The 14,501-nt window shown below is 44.4% G+C and overlaps 1 protein-coding gene across 1 annotated transcript in view; it reads right to left on the bottom strand.

Moving 5' to 3' along the window:
• Positions 1–414: 414 nt before the first annotated feature.
• Positions 415–14,501, bottom strand: part of LOC126458317 (cuticle protein-like) — a 30,362-nt gene continuing 16,275 nt past the window's right edge. The window contains exons 4-5 of the mRNA XM_050095268.1: positions 7,703–7,903; positions 415–1,285 (exon numbers count right to left, since the gene is read on the bottom strand). Coding sequence (XP_049951225.1) covers positions 1,058–1,285; positions 7,703–7,903 — 429 coding nt within the window. The 3' untranslated portion in view covers positions 415–1,057. The remainder of the gene's footprint in view (positions 1,286–7,702; positions 7,904–14,501) is intronic.

Below are 14,501 nucleotides of genomic sequence, written 5' to 3'. Positions count from 1 at the left end.
AAAATAGTACCTACAGAATTTATTTAATTGAAATCTTTCGTTTATAAATGTGTATGTCATCTTCAAAATTCGCAGTTGCCGAGTGATAGGAACTTTCGACCATTCGATTCATGTGCATATTCATATTGTATACTGTAGACTCAGTAGTATTTGCCTTGTAATGCGGCAACTACGTATCCCAACCCCTAGACAATGAAACCAGCCAAAACTTCCAATATTACAACTCTGAGTCGGAGGTTACATAGTTGAGGGCCACCAACAACACATCATCTCATTCTTTTATGAAAGCCCGCACAGTAAGCGTAGCTACATCAGCTTCTGTCGTATAACAGTGTTCATTTAGAAGGTACTTTGTTATTATAATGAAGGTGGTATGATCTAGGTGATACAGGAATAAAAAAAACAATGGACACGTAATTTAAAAATGAGATGCTTTATTGTAAATTCAGAAACTTCCTCGACAACCGACGAATTCCCAGAAGTATTTATGGAAAAACTTAAATATCGGATGCAACAAACGAAATAGCAATTTGTTTTCCATGGTTAGTAAACAGTCTTGTCAAAGTAATGAAGTAGTGATATTTAGTTTTCCCAAGTCAGATGCCAGTTTATAACACATACACCACTGAGAACTTTCATTCGACATGTGTCGTGTTCTGGAACGTTTTCCGGTTGTATCTTCTGACGAGTTCAGCATAAGGTGTGTTATAGCTCGGGGCTAATTGTTCGTCTGTGTGCGCCGCAACCAATAGCCCAGATCTGGTCCACTAGTATGCAGAGTTGGGTCACTCGGGGTTCGAGCGTCACCAGTCGCGTTGTGAATGGAGCGATGGCCGCAGAAGCTTCTGAAGAAGCCAGAAGGTGTACTGGAGCACATCCACGAACAGTGCAACCGGCCGTCCAGATCTGGTCCACTGAGATGCAGAGTCGGGTCAGTCGGGTTCCGAGGTGTCGCCGATGACGTCGTGGCTGGGTCGGTGGTCGCGGAGGCCTCTGAGGGAGGGAGTGGCGGGTGGCTGTGATGTGGTTAGCAGGTGGGGCTGAGTGCGAGGCGCGCTCAGAGCACGACAAAGCGCGCGGCGGGCAGCGGCAGGAGGGGCACCAGCTCCGCCTCCTTCTCCTTGACCTCCAGCTTGCGAGTGGCGGCGGGCACAGCGGCGTCCACCGCCTCCAGCTGGTGCACCTTGGCCTTGGGGGCGGCGGGCACCGCCGGCACGGCGTAGGCCAGCGGCAGCGGCACGGGGGCGGCCGCCAGCACCTCCTCCTCCTTCTCCTTCAGCTCGACCTGGAAAGGGGTGCCACTAGCTGCAGAGCACAGTGACTCTCTCTAGTGTAGTATAACCCAACGCGTTGGAGCGAGGATTGCGGAAATGTAGATTCTAAGACGTTGCAGTGAATCGCGTTACCGATTGTTGCAGCGGAGAGGCTGGTTTGTGGGTGGGCCCAGTAGCGGAAACACCCATGTAGAGCTTGGATCCTCCCTAATAAATGAATATAAACAGAAGTGTACCGATTTTACTCATTAATACGAACATTAGAAGTAGCAGTTGGGTAGTTGGTTAAGGAGTCTACAGTAGTTTTGTCCTGGTAGACACTAGTTCTCCCCTTCTTATTCCTTTCTTGCGGTATTATCTTTTTTGTAGTGCTGCCGTTCTATTAGCGCCCATGTTTGGAAGTACAAGGTATATATATACAGGGTGGTCCATTAATAGTGACCGGGCCAAATATCTCACGAAATAAGCGTCAAACGAAAAAATTACAAAGAACGAAAATCGCCTAGCTTGAAGGGGGAAACCAGATGGCGCTATGGTTGGCCCGCTAGATGGCGCTGCCATAGGTTAAACTGATATCAACTACGTTTTTTAAATAGGAACCCCCATTTTTATTACATATTCGTGTAGTACGTAAAGAAATATGAATGTTTTAGTTGGACCACTTTTTTCGCTTTGTGATAGATGGCGCTGTAATAGTCACAAACATATGGCTCACGATTTTAGACGAACCGTTGGTAACAGGTACGTTTTTTAAATTAAAATACAGGACGTAGGTACGTTTGAACATTTTATTTCGGTTGTTGCGATGTGATACATGTACCTTTGTGAACTTATCATTTCTGAGAACGCGTGCTGTTACAGCGTGATTACCTGTAAATACCACATTAATGCAATAAAGACCCAAAATGATGTCCGTCAACCTCAATGCATTCGGCAACACGTGTAACGACGAGTAGTTAGCCTTCCGTAATGTTCGCACATGCATTGACAGTGCGCTGACGCGTGTTGTCAGGCGTTGTCGGTGGATCACGACAGCAAATATCCTTCAACTTTCCCCACAGAAAGAAATCCGGGGACGTCAGACCCGGTGAGCGTGCGGGCCATGGTATGGTGCTTCGACGACCAATCCACCTGTCATGAAATAGGCTATTCAGTACCGATTCTACCGCACGCCACCTATGTGCCGGACATCCATCATGTAGGAACTACGAGTACATCGCCATTCTGTCATGCAGTGAAACATCTCGTAGTAACGTCGGTAGAACATTACGTAGGAAATCAGCATACATTGCATCATTTAGATTGCCACCGATAAAATGGGGGCCAATTATCTTCCCTCCCATAATGCAGCACCATACATTAACCCGCCAACGTCGCTGATGTTCCACTTGTCGCAACCATCGTGGATTTTCCGTTGCCCAATAGTGCATATTATGCCGTTTTACGTTGGTGAATGACGCTTCGTCGTTCAATAGAACGCGCAAAAAATCTGTCATCGTCCCGTAATTTCTCTTGTGCCCAGTGGCAGAACTGTACACGACGTTCAAAGTCGCCGCCATGCAATTCCTGGTGCACAGATATATGGTACGGGTGCTATCGATGTTGATGTCGCATTCTCAACACCGACGATTATGAAATTCCCGATTCTCGCGCAATTTGTCTGCTACTGATGTGCGGATTAGCCGCGACAGCACCTAAAACACCTGCTTGGGCATCATCATTTGTTACAGGTCGTGGCTGACGTTTCACACGTGGCTGAACACTTCCTGTTTTCTTAAATAACGTACTGTAACTATCCGGCGAACGGTCCGGACACTTGGATGATGTCGTCCAGGATACCGAGCAGCATACATAGCACACGTCCGTTGGGCATTTTGATCACAATAACCATACATCAACACGATATCGACATTTTCCGCAATTGGAAAATGGTCCATTTTAACACGGGTAATGTATCGCGAAGCAAATACCGCCCGCACTGGCGGAATGTTACGTGATACCACGTACTTATACGTTTGTGACTATTACAGCGCCATCCATCACAAAGCGAAAAAATGTGGTCCAACTAAAACATTCATATTTCTTTACGTACTACACGAATATGTAATAAAAATGGGGGTTCCTATTTAAAAAAAAAAAAAAAAACGAAGTTGATATCTGTTTGTCCTATGGCAGCGCCATCTAGTGGGCCAACCATAGCGCCATCTGGTTTCCCCCTTCAAGCTAGACGAGTTTCGTTCTTTGTAGTTTTTTCGTTTGATGCTTATTTCGTGAGATATTGGGTCACAAAAACGTGAGTTGTCTGGCCTACGTCAGCGTTCTGGATAATGGGCTATAATTGTGAAGAATGAATAAATAAATAAACAGTGAGTAAATTGTTTCTTATAGGAATAAGTTGAAAGGCGGACTGGACAGTTATTTGCGGATAGTTTCAGAATAAGTGGAAATTTTATGTTACGAGAGCGAAGCAGTTGGGCGTAACATCTGGACTAGTCGACTTACGGCAGTGAAAATAGTGTCTCTGAAATCGTGTGTCCTTAGTTCAGTTGTAGAGCGGAGAGTAGTCGAGTATCGGACATGGGGTAAGCTGGCAGAGCTTTTAGCGTAGTCCATCTTGGAGGAGGATTTTGATGAAGAAAGTTGATAGGAATTATTAACCCGATGGAAGGACTTACATTTATGGGAATGGATTTGCATTTCGGATATGTTTTTACGGTAATGTTCAAATGTTCAAATGTGTGTGAAATCTTATGGGACTTAACTGCTAAGGTCATCAGTCCCTAAGCTTACACGCTACTTAACCTAAATTATCCTAAGGACAAACACACACACCCATGACCGAGGGAAGATTGGAATCTCCGCCGGGATCAGCCGTACAGTCTATGACTGCAGCGCCCTAGACCGCTCGGCTAATCCCGCGCGGCTTTCAAGGTAATATTTTTACTGGCGTGTACTGATAATGTTAGCGATTGTTGCAACAGAACAGTCCACACCCCCAACTCAGTTTAGGTCGTTTCAGTTTAATTAATTTCAGTTTGCAAAATTGAAAAAGTATTGCCTTGTAGGACTTTTGTAAAGAAAGTAAAGTTTTTGGTTTTCTGTGAGTTTTATGTTTTTTCGAAATAAGAGGTTATTTTTAGCATGAGAAAATCGTCTCACTATTTCTCCCAGTTGTTTAATGGATAATTAATAAAGAACTAACTGATATTTGTTTTGGGTTCGCAGTCTCTTTCAATTTTTTGATCCACAACGTTTTCGTCATGAAATGCACTATTTACTATGATTTCCACAATAAAAATTTTGACATTTAGGTCATTTTCAACTAATTTCAACATCTTTAATCACTTAAAAGTGACTTAAAAGACGATAATTCAATACGTAAGTTGTAATAGATAGTGTAGTCCCTGGCAAAAATGGTGTTATTCAGATATCAGTAAAGTAGCGCCACACACGCACGGACCACAAATTCAGAACTTCATCTTTAAAATAAACTGTCATGAATATCGTCTTTTCCCGCGTCTGGCTTGTCTGCTCATCCACACTTTACCGATGTGACAGATGTACTATGTAGAAAGTACTGACTTGGAATCCCTCCCTTTTCGAGCAATGATCGTCCATTAAACCCTAAATTCTTCGGCCTCTAATCAGTGGAGCACTACCAATCAATTTTAGAAGAAACTGAGAATTTACGGTGGGTATAATGCTAACGAAGTGCCTTAGCTGTAAGAGTGTGTAGCTGTTTCTCAGCACCCTAATCATTCGCCAGACCGGCATTGACTCCTTTGCTCCAAGTGGACCGTCCTCTGCCAGTTTGGATGCTGGACCACTGTATTGCGGTAGTTTTATAACCAGCCATGATGGAATTTCGGCATAAGACAAATATCATTTAGTTCTTTATTAATTATCCATTAGTCGCAAGTGTGTGGTGGGCTATCCAAGTTTTATAACGAGCCATGTTGGAATTTCGGCATGTCCATCCTTGTTACTTGGGAATAGAGGACCACAACCTATAGGAATATACAATTTTCAACATAACCGTCTGCTCTAATTTCTCAATCAATTTATTGTCAACCGGTTTCGACGATACACTTCATCATCGGGCCTTCTAAATACATAATGGCTTGAATTTTCCCCAAAGATATCATTCAGAAAGTCCCGCGCGAAAATAACCAGTATGCGCTGTCTGTGGTCTCACTGTGTGGTAGCTTACTACCACAGCTGACGTAAATATCGGTTGTTTTGATGTGGGACTTTCTGACGTTTTTCTGGAAAATTCTTCCGCTGTGTGTTCGGTAGTGCTGAAAATTGTAATAGCGATGACTGAGTATAAGAAAACATCTTTCTTCAAGGCATAATTGAATATTCGCAGTAATTGAATCGTTGCAACAGTGTGGATCTCACGTCACTGATTTGTCAAAGTAGCATCTGATATGCAGTTAATTGTGCCTTGTTAAGCAGGCAGAAGGCTAAACAACACGATCATTAATTTAGCGCCGGCCGTGTTGGCCGAGCGGTTCTAGGCGCTTCAGTCTGGCTCCGCGCAGGTTAGAATCCTGCCTCGGGCACGGATGTGTGTGATGTCCATAGGTTAGTTAGGTTTAAGTAGTTCTAAGTTCTAGGGGACTACTGACCTAAGATGTTAAGTCCCATAGTGCTCAGAGCCATTTGAGCCATTAATTTAGCAGAAATAGCGAGATTTTCTCAGTTTCAGAAAATTCTGAGGAGATAACGACAATTGGGACTGATTGTAATACTTGTACGATCTGCATGGACGTAAGAAAAATGAAGAACTCTTTAAAGGCCTAATCGACCTAGAAAAGATGTTCATCAAAGTAAAACTGTGCTACCATGGAGCCATGTCGAACGAAGTAAGGGTATAAGAAACAGACCAGCACAGGAAAAAAGGATATTCCTGACCAAAAGAAGTCTAGTAGTATCAAACTTGGGTTTTAATTCGAAGAAATTGCTGAAAATGTTTCTGTGTATCACAGCATGGGAAGCAAGTAAGTGAGAGACTGTTGGAAGGCAGGAAAATGGGACATTTCAAGCGTTACAGATACATGTTACGGAAGAAGGCCGAAAATTTTGAGGAGTGATAAGAAATGAGGAGGTTCGCAGAAATGAGGAGGTTGGCGATGGACAAAAATATGTGGAATACTTTAGAAGAAGCGACAGGACAACAAGACATACAGAATGTAATGGGTGTAATTACAGATATTTTTATATGTACTCTTTAATACATACACAGATCAGTGTGTTGTTTTTTCTCTGCGTCTAACAGTCTTTCCAAAAAATATTCAAATGTTTGTGAAATCTTATGGGACTTAACTGCTAAGGTCATCAGTCCCTAAGCTTACACACTACTTAACCTAAATTATCCTAAGGACAAACACACACACCCATGCCCGAGGGAGGACTCGAACCTCTCCCGGGACCAGCCGCACAGTCCATGACTGCAGTGCCTTAAACCCCTCTGCCAGTCCCACACGGCTAACAGTCTTTCCGCAAACATAATTTACGACCTGAAGTTTTCTGCATGTTCATAATTGCACCACGCCTGTCAGTATAGGCCAACTGTTTTGCATCCATGTCTTCACACTTCGACAGTTCACCTGCTGCCCAAGGTAAAAAAAGCATCAATGGCTTGCTCCTGCCCCACGTACTTGGAGGTACTAACCAACCTAAAAACATAATACTCGTAACAACTATAATTATTAGTCTGCAAGTGACTGATGTCATGCTGTTCAGTACACTGTTTGCAGTCACCAACAGAAATATCTGCAGTTATTCTCATTACACCCTATATATTAAGACATCAGGAAACGCCTGTTGTATTAGAGGAAGCTGTGAAGGCCAAAAACTGCAGGGGAAGACAGAGACCGGAATATATCCGACAAATAATCGTAGGCGTAAGGCTCGAGATGGATTGGGTGACACAGGAGAGGAAGTCGTGGTGGATCACACCAAACCAGCCTGCAGACTAATGAAAAAAAAAAAAAAAAAAAAAAAAAAAAAGATGTCGTGTGACTAGGGCCTCCCGTCGGGTAGTTCGTTCGCCGGGTGCAAGTCTTTCGATTTGACGCCACTTCGGTGACTTGCGCGTCGATGGGGATGAAATGATGATGATTAGGACAACGCAACACCTAGACCCTGAGCGAAGAAAATGTCCGACCCAGCCGGCAATCGAACCTGGGCCCTTAGGATTGACGTTCTGTTGCGCTGACCACTCAGCGATCGGGGGCGGACTGAAGAGTAATGACAAAAATATTTGCGAAGTGGGCTATAGCTGATGGTTTGTCATAATATAGAGATTCAAAGGACCAAAAACTAAGCCTTGAGGGACACCACTAGAAATTTGCAGCAGTTGTGGAATATTGGAAAGCTTCATTCGAGACAGTGCTAACTGATGTGTAGGTGATGTGCGGTACCTTGCGGGTGGAGGCGGGCACGGCGGCGTCGACGGGCTCGTATCTGGCGACTTTGACGGTGGTCCTGGCCGCGGGCAGCAGCACGGGCACGGGCAGCACCGCCTGGCGCCGGCGCCGGCTCAGCGTCTGCTCGGCCGACGCCTCCGCGGCGCGCGCCGCCTCCTCGTACTGCTTCTGGAAGAGTGCGCGCGCCGCCACCACCTGCAGACACACACACGAAGGCCAGGCCGTCAGTCGCGCTGAATATGACTAGCTGAAATGGATGTCTGAGGCGAGGAAACAGGTCTGGGACAGAAGAGTTTGGAACAAGTAATTTTGTATTGTATTCTATGTTAACCGGGGACCTAGAAACGACGGAGAGGCTCCGTCCCCGCCGCAGATGCAGTAGTCCACAACCCAACGACGACTACCGCAGTCCACTTCACCCCTCCGCCGCCCCACACCGAACCCAGGGTATTGTGCGGTTCGGCCCCCGGTAGACCCCCCCCCCCCCCCTCCCAGAGAACGTCTCACACCAGACGAGTGTAACCCCTACGTTTGCATGGTGGAGTAATGGTGGTGTACGACTACGCGGAGAACTTGTTTGCGCAGCAATCGCTGACATAGTGTAGCTGAGGCGACATAAGGGGAACCAGCGCGCATTCGCCGAGGCAGATGGAAAACCGCCTAAAAACCATCCACAGACTGGCCGGCTCACCGGACCTCGACACAAGTCCGCCAGGCGGATTCGTGCCGGGGACCAGGCGCTCCTTCCCGCTCCGGAAGGTCTTGCGTTACACCGCACGGCTAACCGGGCGGACTTGGAAACAAGTAAGTCGCCAGGTCCGGATGGAATCCCAGTGCGGTTTTACAAACAGTGCTCTACGGCATTGGCTCCTTTCTTAGATTGCATTTATTTGCGAATCTCTCGCCGATTTAAAGTTCCAAGCGACTGGAAAAAAAGCGCAGTTGACACTTGCGTATAAGATGCTTAAAAGAATGTACTCGCAAAATTGCAGACCAATATCCTTAACATCGGTTTTCTGCGGAATTCTTGAACATATTCTGAGTTCGAATATCATAAATTTCCTTGATCCCAAAAAGCTTACGTCCAGGAATCAGTACGGTTTTAGAAAGAATGGCTCGTGCGGAACTCAGCTTGCCCCGTTCTCACATGGTACGCTGCGAACTATGGACGAAGGGCAACAGGCAGATTCCATATCCCTAGATTTCCGAAAAGCATTTGATACAGTGTTGCCATTTGGAATAAGTGCACAGGTATGTGTGTAGCTCGACGAGCCAGTACACTCATCAGAGACAAGGGTATTCTCAGGAGTGCCCCAGGGAAGTGTGATAGGACCGCTATTATTATCTATACATATAAATGAGTTGGCAGACAGGGTGGGCAGCAATCAGCGGTTGTTTACTGATGGTGCTATGGTGTACGGTAAGATGTCGAAGTTGGGTGACTGTAGGATGATGCAAGATGACTAAGACAAAATTTCTGCTTGCTGTGAAGAATGGCACTAGCTCTAAATGTAAACAAAAAAAAACAGGAAAAAGTAAGTTGATGCAGATGGGTAGGAAAAACAAACCAGTAACGTTGGAATACAGCATCAGTAGTGCCCTGCTTGATACAGCCACTTTTCTTATAAATATCTGAGCGATATGAAATGGAATGAGCATGTGACGATTGTGGTAGGGAGGGAGCCGTCGACTTCCTTTATTGGGAGAATTTTAGGAAAGTGCGTTTCATCTGCAAAGGAGACCGCGTATGGGATGCTAGTGCCACCTATTCTTAAGTATTGATCGGATGTTTGGGATCAGCACCAGGTCGGATTAAAGGAAGATATTGGAGCAATTCAGAGGCGGGCTGCTAGGTTTTGTTACCGTTAGGTCTGAACAAAACGCAAGTATTAAGAGATGCTTCGGGAACACAAATGGGAATTCCTGGAGAGATTTTCTTTTCGAGGAACACTATTGAGAATTTAGGGAACAGGTATTTGAAGCCGATTGCTGAACATCCTACTACCGCCAGCATAAATTTGGCTTGAGGACCACGAAAATGAGATACGAGAAATTAGGGCTCATAAGGAGGTATGTATGCTATTGTTTTTCCCTCGCTCTATCTGCGAGGGGAACATGAAAGGAAATGTCTACATCAACATCTACATGGTACTCTGCAAATCACATTTAAGTGCCTGGCAGAGGGTTCATCGAACCACCTTCACAGTTTGTGTTGCAGTACAGGGTACCCTCCGCCACGCACGTCATAGTTCATCTGCAAAAGCTGATCTACATCTACATCTAGATCCACATGGATACTCTGCAAATCACACTTCAGTGCATGGAGGAGGGTTCATCGAACCACCTTCGCAATAATTCTCTATTATTCCATCCTCCACATGGAATCAAATGCATAAAATCCTTACTAAGCCACTATCACCAAGTAGGGATAATGTAATTTCTGTAAAGAAAAAATGGAGATACTTTGGGTGTTTGTGTGTTTTTAGGGATGACAAATTTTCTCTCTGGTCCGTTATGAAATGGATTTCTTTACGAATGTGTTTTCGGTTATTGTTCAGTCTGAGTACAGTACAGTACATTATGCTACAGTATTTCAATGCGTCGTGCCTTTTAAGAGAACACTGTCGTTCTGTCATCCATGTTTATATATCCCTTGCAAATAGTGAGTCATTTATAGAAAAGGACGTAGAACACACTAAAATGTCCCTCCTGGAGAACGCATGTGTAAATTATGTGCGAAGATGACACGGATTCGGCAGCAATTGTTATGTGAAGCGCTACTTTCTTCTGTACAAGTGACGAAAACTGCTGTCTTATTATACGCGTGGAATATTTAAACATGGATGATACGAGAACAATGTCCTCTTGAAAGGGACAATGCATTGGCGCAGTTCATAATGAGCAATCACCTGAAAACGGTCAAAATCTCGGTAGTGGTGAATAAATAAATGTAATAACTATCCAGGCGGAAAATGTACTGTCCTGATGTTCACAAATTTTAATGCTATACACAATACATGATAAAAATGGGAAACATCAAGAAGAGCAGGAGGAAACGAAATGATTCTCCACGGGTTGAGAGGGTATTCTGAAGTTATTTCAGTGTTTACAAAACACAGTAAAATGTTCAAAGAACTTGGCATTATCAGCTCATTTATCAGTATGACAGGGCACCCTCTCTAACCTGGGTGCATGCAATGATTCGGTTGGGAAGGGTGTCATAAAACCACTGTATCTTTTCCTGAGGTAAGCTGGCCCACAGCTGTTGTAATTCCTACTTGACATCTTTGATATGGTCACTGGGTCAGAGTTGATGTCCGAACTGGTATCTCGCACACATTCTGTGGGTTACATAAGACTTAAAAAATAGCTGAATACCTGCATTTTAAATAAAAACCACTCAGTAACAGTCCAGGCAAAAAATAATGTCTTTTCTAAAATACTGAAAGACGTGGACGCAAGTAAACGGAAAATCATTGTTTATGTAATGATAATACAAAAATGTTTTTCTTTACTGTTGTTTCACTCCGCGCCCCTTGTGGGATAGTGCGGACTGTCAGTGGTACAAACATGCCACTCTGCGGTCTGTTTTAAAATATACAAAGCCAATACAATATAACTGAAATCTGAAACATTTAATAGCTTTCTTCTTTTATAATTATTAAAAAATAATTTTCTTTACAGCATACAAAAGTATCTGTTATTTATTTAGTTTAAATGCACAGTTCTTATTTTCCCTTTCTGTGCTGCCTTTTTAAAAAATATATTAATTTATTTAGTGTAAATAAATAATATAAATAAAATTATAATAAAATATTCATTTATTTCGTTTAAATAAATAAATGAATACTTTTTTAAAAAAGGTAGCACAGAAAAGGAAAATAGCAACTGTACATTGGTTGAAACTGGAAGGACCTGCACTGCGCCTTCACGTTACACCTCTTATCGTTGGGAAGAGATACAGTTGACGGAACGTTAGATGTTAGTGACATGGTAGGATGCGACGTAAACAAAGGGGTTGTAATATGGGCTGAAGGCTGATAGGTGTGTGTGTGGCGGGGGGGGGGGGGGGGGGGAGGGAGGGAGGGGGCGAGGGGACTGACGGTCTTAGGAAAGAGAAATAGAGTAAGGGTCTGGGAGACTGGAGTCAGCTTGGCCGTGGCATGGAGAGGAGTGTCGAAAAGAGGGAGGTTGGGAGTCATGTGATGGTGCTGGGAAGACTTACAACTCTACAGACGGAAATATATCCGGCCGAATTTCATTGTCACAGAGAGAGTGTGAGAATAACAGCGTTAAGTCATGTTGAAAGAACACCAGACTGTAGGTATCCGCGAATAAAGCGTAATTACAGTGCCACAAGCCAGTGTAGAACTCGCGTCCAGAAGAAAACGAGTTCAAACCCCGGCCCAGCCAGTCCGATTTTGTTTCTACGTGGTTCTCCTAAGGCGCTCAAAGAAAATACCGGAATGTGTCTTTTGAAGAGGACATGATAGAGTTTCTTTCCCATACCCTCGCAATCCTAGCTCGTTCTCAGTCCTCGATGGAGACTTTAAACTAAAATCTCCCTTCCTTTTTCTGAATACCTTAACACATACGCCATTCTCCAGCTCCACGCTGTAGTGACATCACTCAATGACCATGTCACAGAACTGGCCTACTGCCAAACAGGAACAACAGCCCGAGGGACGATAATTGTGTGCAAATGCGCCTCAGCTATTGTCTGGTAACCTTGGAGACCATGGACGCGCCATTTGTGGTACTGCCAAATGGAACTGTAATGACCGGTGATACAATGCAGTAGGCCAGAACAAATAGCGCCGCTCTACTTTCAGTAAGACTACCAATAACGGTTTTAAAACGACTATCACTACTAAGTTACACGCCTCCCTTCGTGGAGGTAGCAGAACACATGGTGGCGGTGTGTCTCCTGGTTCAGAAGGGCACTTTTCGATCACCAGTGCGAAACATGTATTGCAGGAATTCGTTCTGTGGACGGATGAATGACTGCTCCGCACAGTTCTTGTTTATTATTTTGGACTCTTTAAGCCCTGGATTTAACTTCAAACTCAAATGTTGCTTACATCCGTCTTTGGAGTTCCCGTTGCGTCACGCGAAGTCCCAGTAGACAGACGGAGCCAAAATCGTCGCAACCTTTGCGAAGCTCGAGACAGGTCACGTGACGTATTGCTCCACCGATTTACGCAGAAACTTTCATTGGGCGGACGCGGAACAATTATCTGGACTTCTACACTGTTAAATAAGTCTAAATAAGGGTCGTCAGCCTCTCCTGGAATGACGAGGTAGGCTTGGGATCAAACTCCTAGGTATAAAACAGCTGAAAATGTGTTATTAGTTATAAGTGAGTTCTTGTGTTAGATGTCTGATGTTAAGAATGCAAAATTTTTGTGATTGTAGCTGAATAAGTTCAGTTTTCGTGGTTGTATGAAGATGGTACTACTGCGCATACAGCTAACATTGCTATGCGTTTTATGGTGAGGTTTTTTTGGGGAACGTGTTATCTTAAAAAAACCTATGGCGCTCTATCTTGCCAGACTTTAAACCCGCAGATCAAAATCAGCACTCGCCCAAGCACGCCTTCAAAATTGAAGTATTTTTTTGTATGGAACTGGGGACCTAGAAGCCACGGAGAGGCATCGTCCCCGCCGTAGCCCTCAGTGGTTCACAACCCCACAACAGGCTACAGCAGTCCACTCACCCCAACGCCGCCTCACATCGAACCCAGGGCTATTGTGTGGTTCGGCTCCCAGTGGAACCCGCGGCAACGTCACACCAGACGAGTGTAACTCCAATGTTTGCATGGTAGAGTAATTATTATGGTGTACGCGTGCGTGGAGACAGTGCTTGCGCAGCAATCGCTGGCATAGCGAAATTGAGACGGAATAAGGGGAACCAGCCCGCATTCGCAGAGGCAAATGGAAAACCGCCTTAAAAACCATCCACAGATTGGCCGGCACACCAGACCTAGACACTAATCCGCCGGGCGGATTCGTGCCGGGGACCGGCACGCCTTTCCATCAGGAAACCAGTGCGTTAGACCGCACGGCTAACCGGGCGGGCAAATTGAAGTATCTGCGATCGTGAGAAGGATATCACAACCAATAAAATTAAACGAGTTCAGGCTTGGGTAACCGCCCGTGGACGTCTCTTGTAACACATATTGTAACGGCACAGTAACTTTCTCAACACTCTGTGTCACCCCTGGACGTTTGATGCAAAGACCTTCAAATACCACATGGATATCCCGAAACTAGTTGTGAAACGGGAAGGAAGATGAAATGAATTACAGCCTAAGAGGAAAAGTGGGGCGTTCATTTAATAAGTTAATGGTAAAAAATTTTCTGAAGCAAAGGTCATCCAAATATTTATTTTAGACAACTGATTTGACAGGTTGCCTGTCATCTTCAGGTCTTCAAAAAGTTACTCTTACAAGAATTGTTCATTGTGAGTTGGAACCTCATACTATGTTGTCATATTAGTGGATAAAACGTAGTACTTTGTGCAAACGCTTTTCAGGAAAACGTTTCCGCATACGTCACAAATTAATAGTGCTTTCCGCACAAGTGAAGGAGCTGACATCCCTTGAGATTTAACTTTGTTAATAAACTAAGGTACAAAAGCATCAGAGCTTCTCGTAATACACCACAAACATGAAAGAAAAGATAGCAAACGGCAATGTCACACGGGTTCTACTTCACGTAGTCAACTGTTATAGAGACAGCATAGGTGTAAAATAAGATGCTGATATAGTAAAAAACAGTAATAACTATCCACG

Source organism: Schistocerca serialis, chromosome 2 (assembly GCF_023864345.2).
Source record: "Schistocerca serialis cubense isolate TAMUIC-IGC-003099 chromosome 2, iqSchSeri2.2, whole genome shotgun sequence".
NCBI classification, from domain to species: Eukaryota; Metazoa; Arthropoda; class Insecta; order Orthoptera; family Acrididae; genus Schistocerca; species Schistocerca serialis.
Note: the sequence above shows the minus strand (reverse complement) of the source record. Positions and strands in the feature narration are given on the sequence as shown.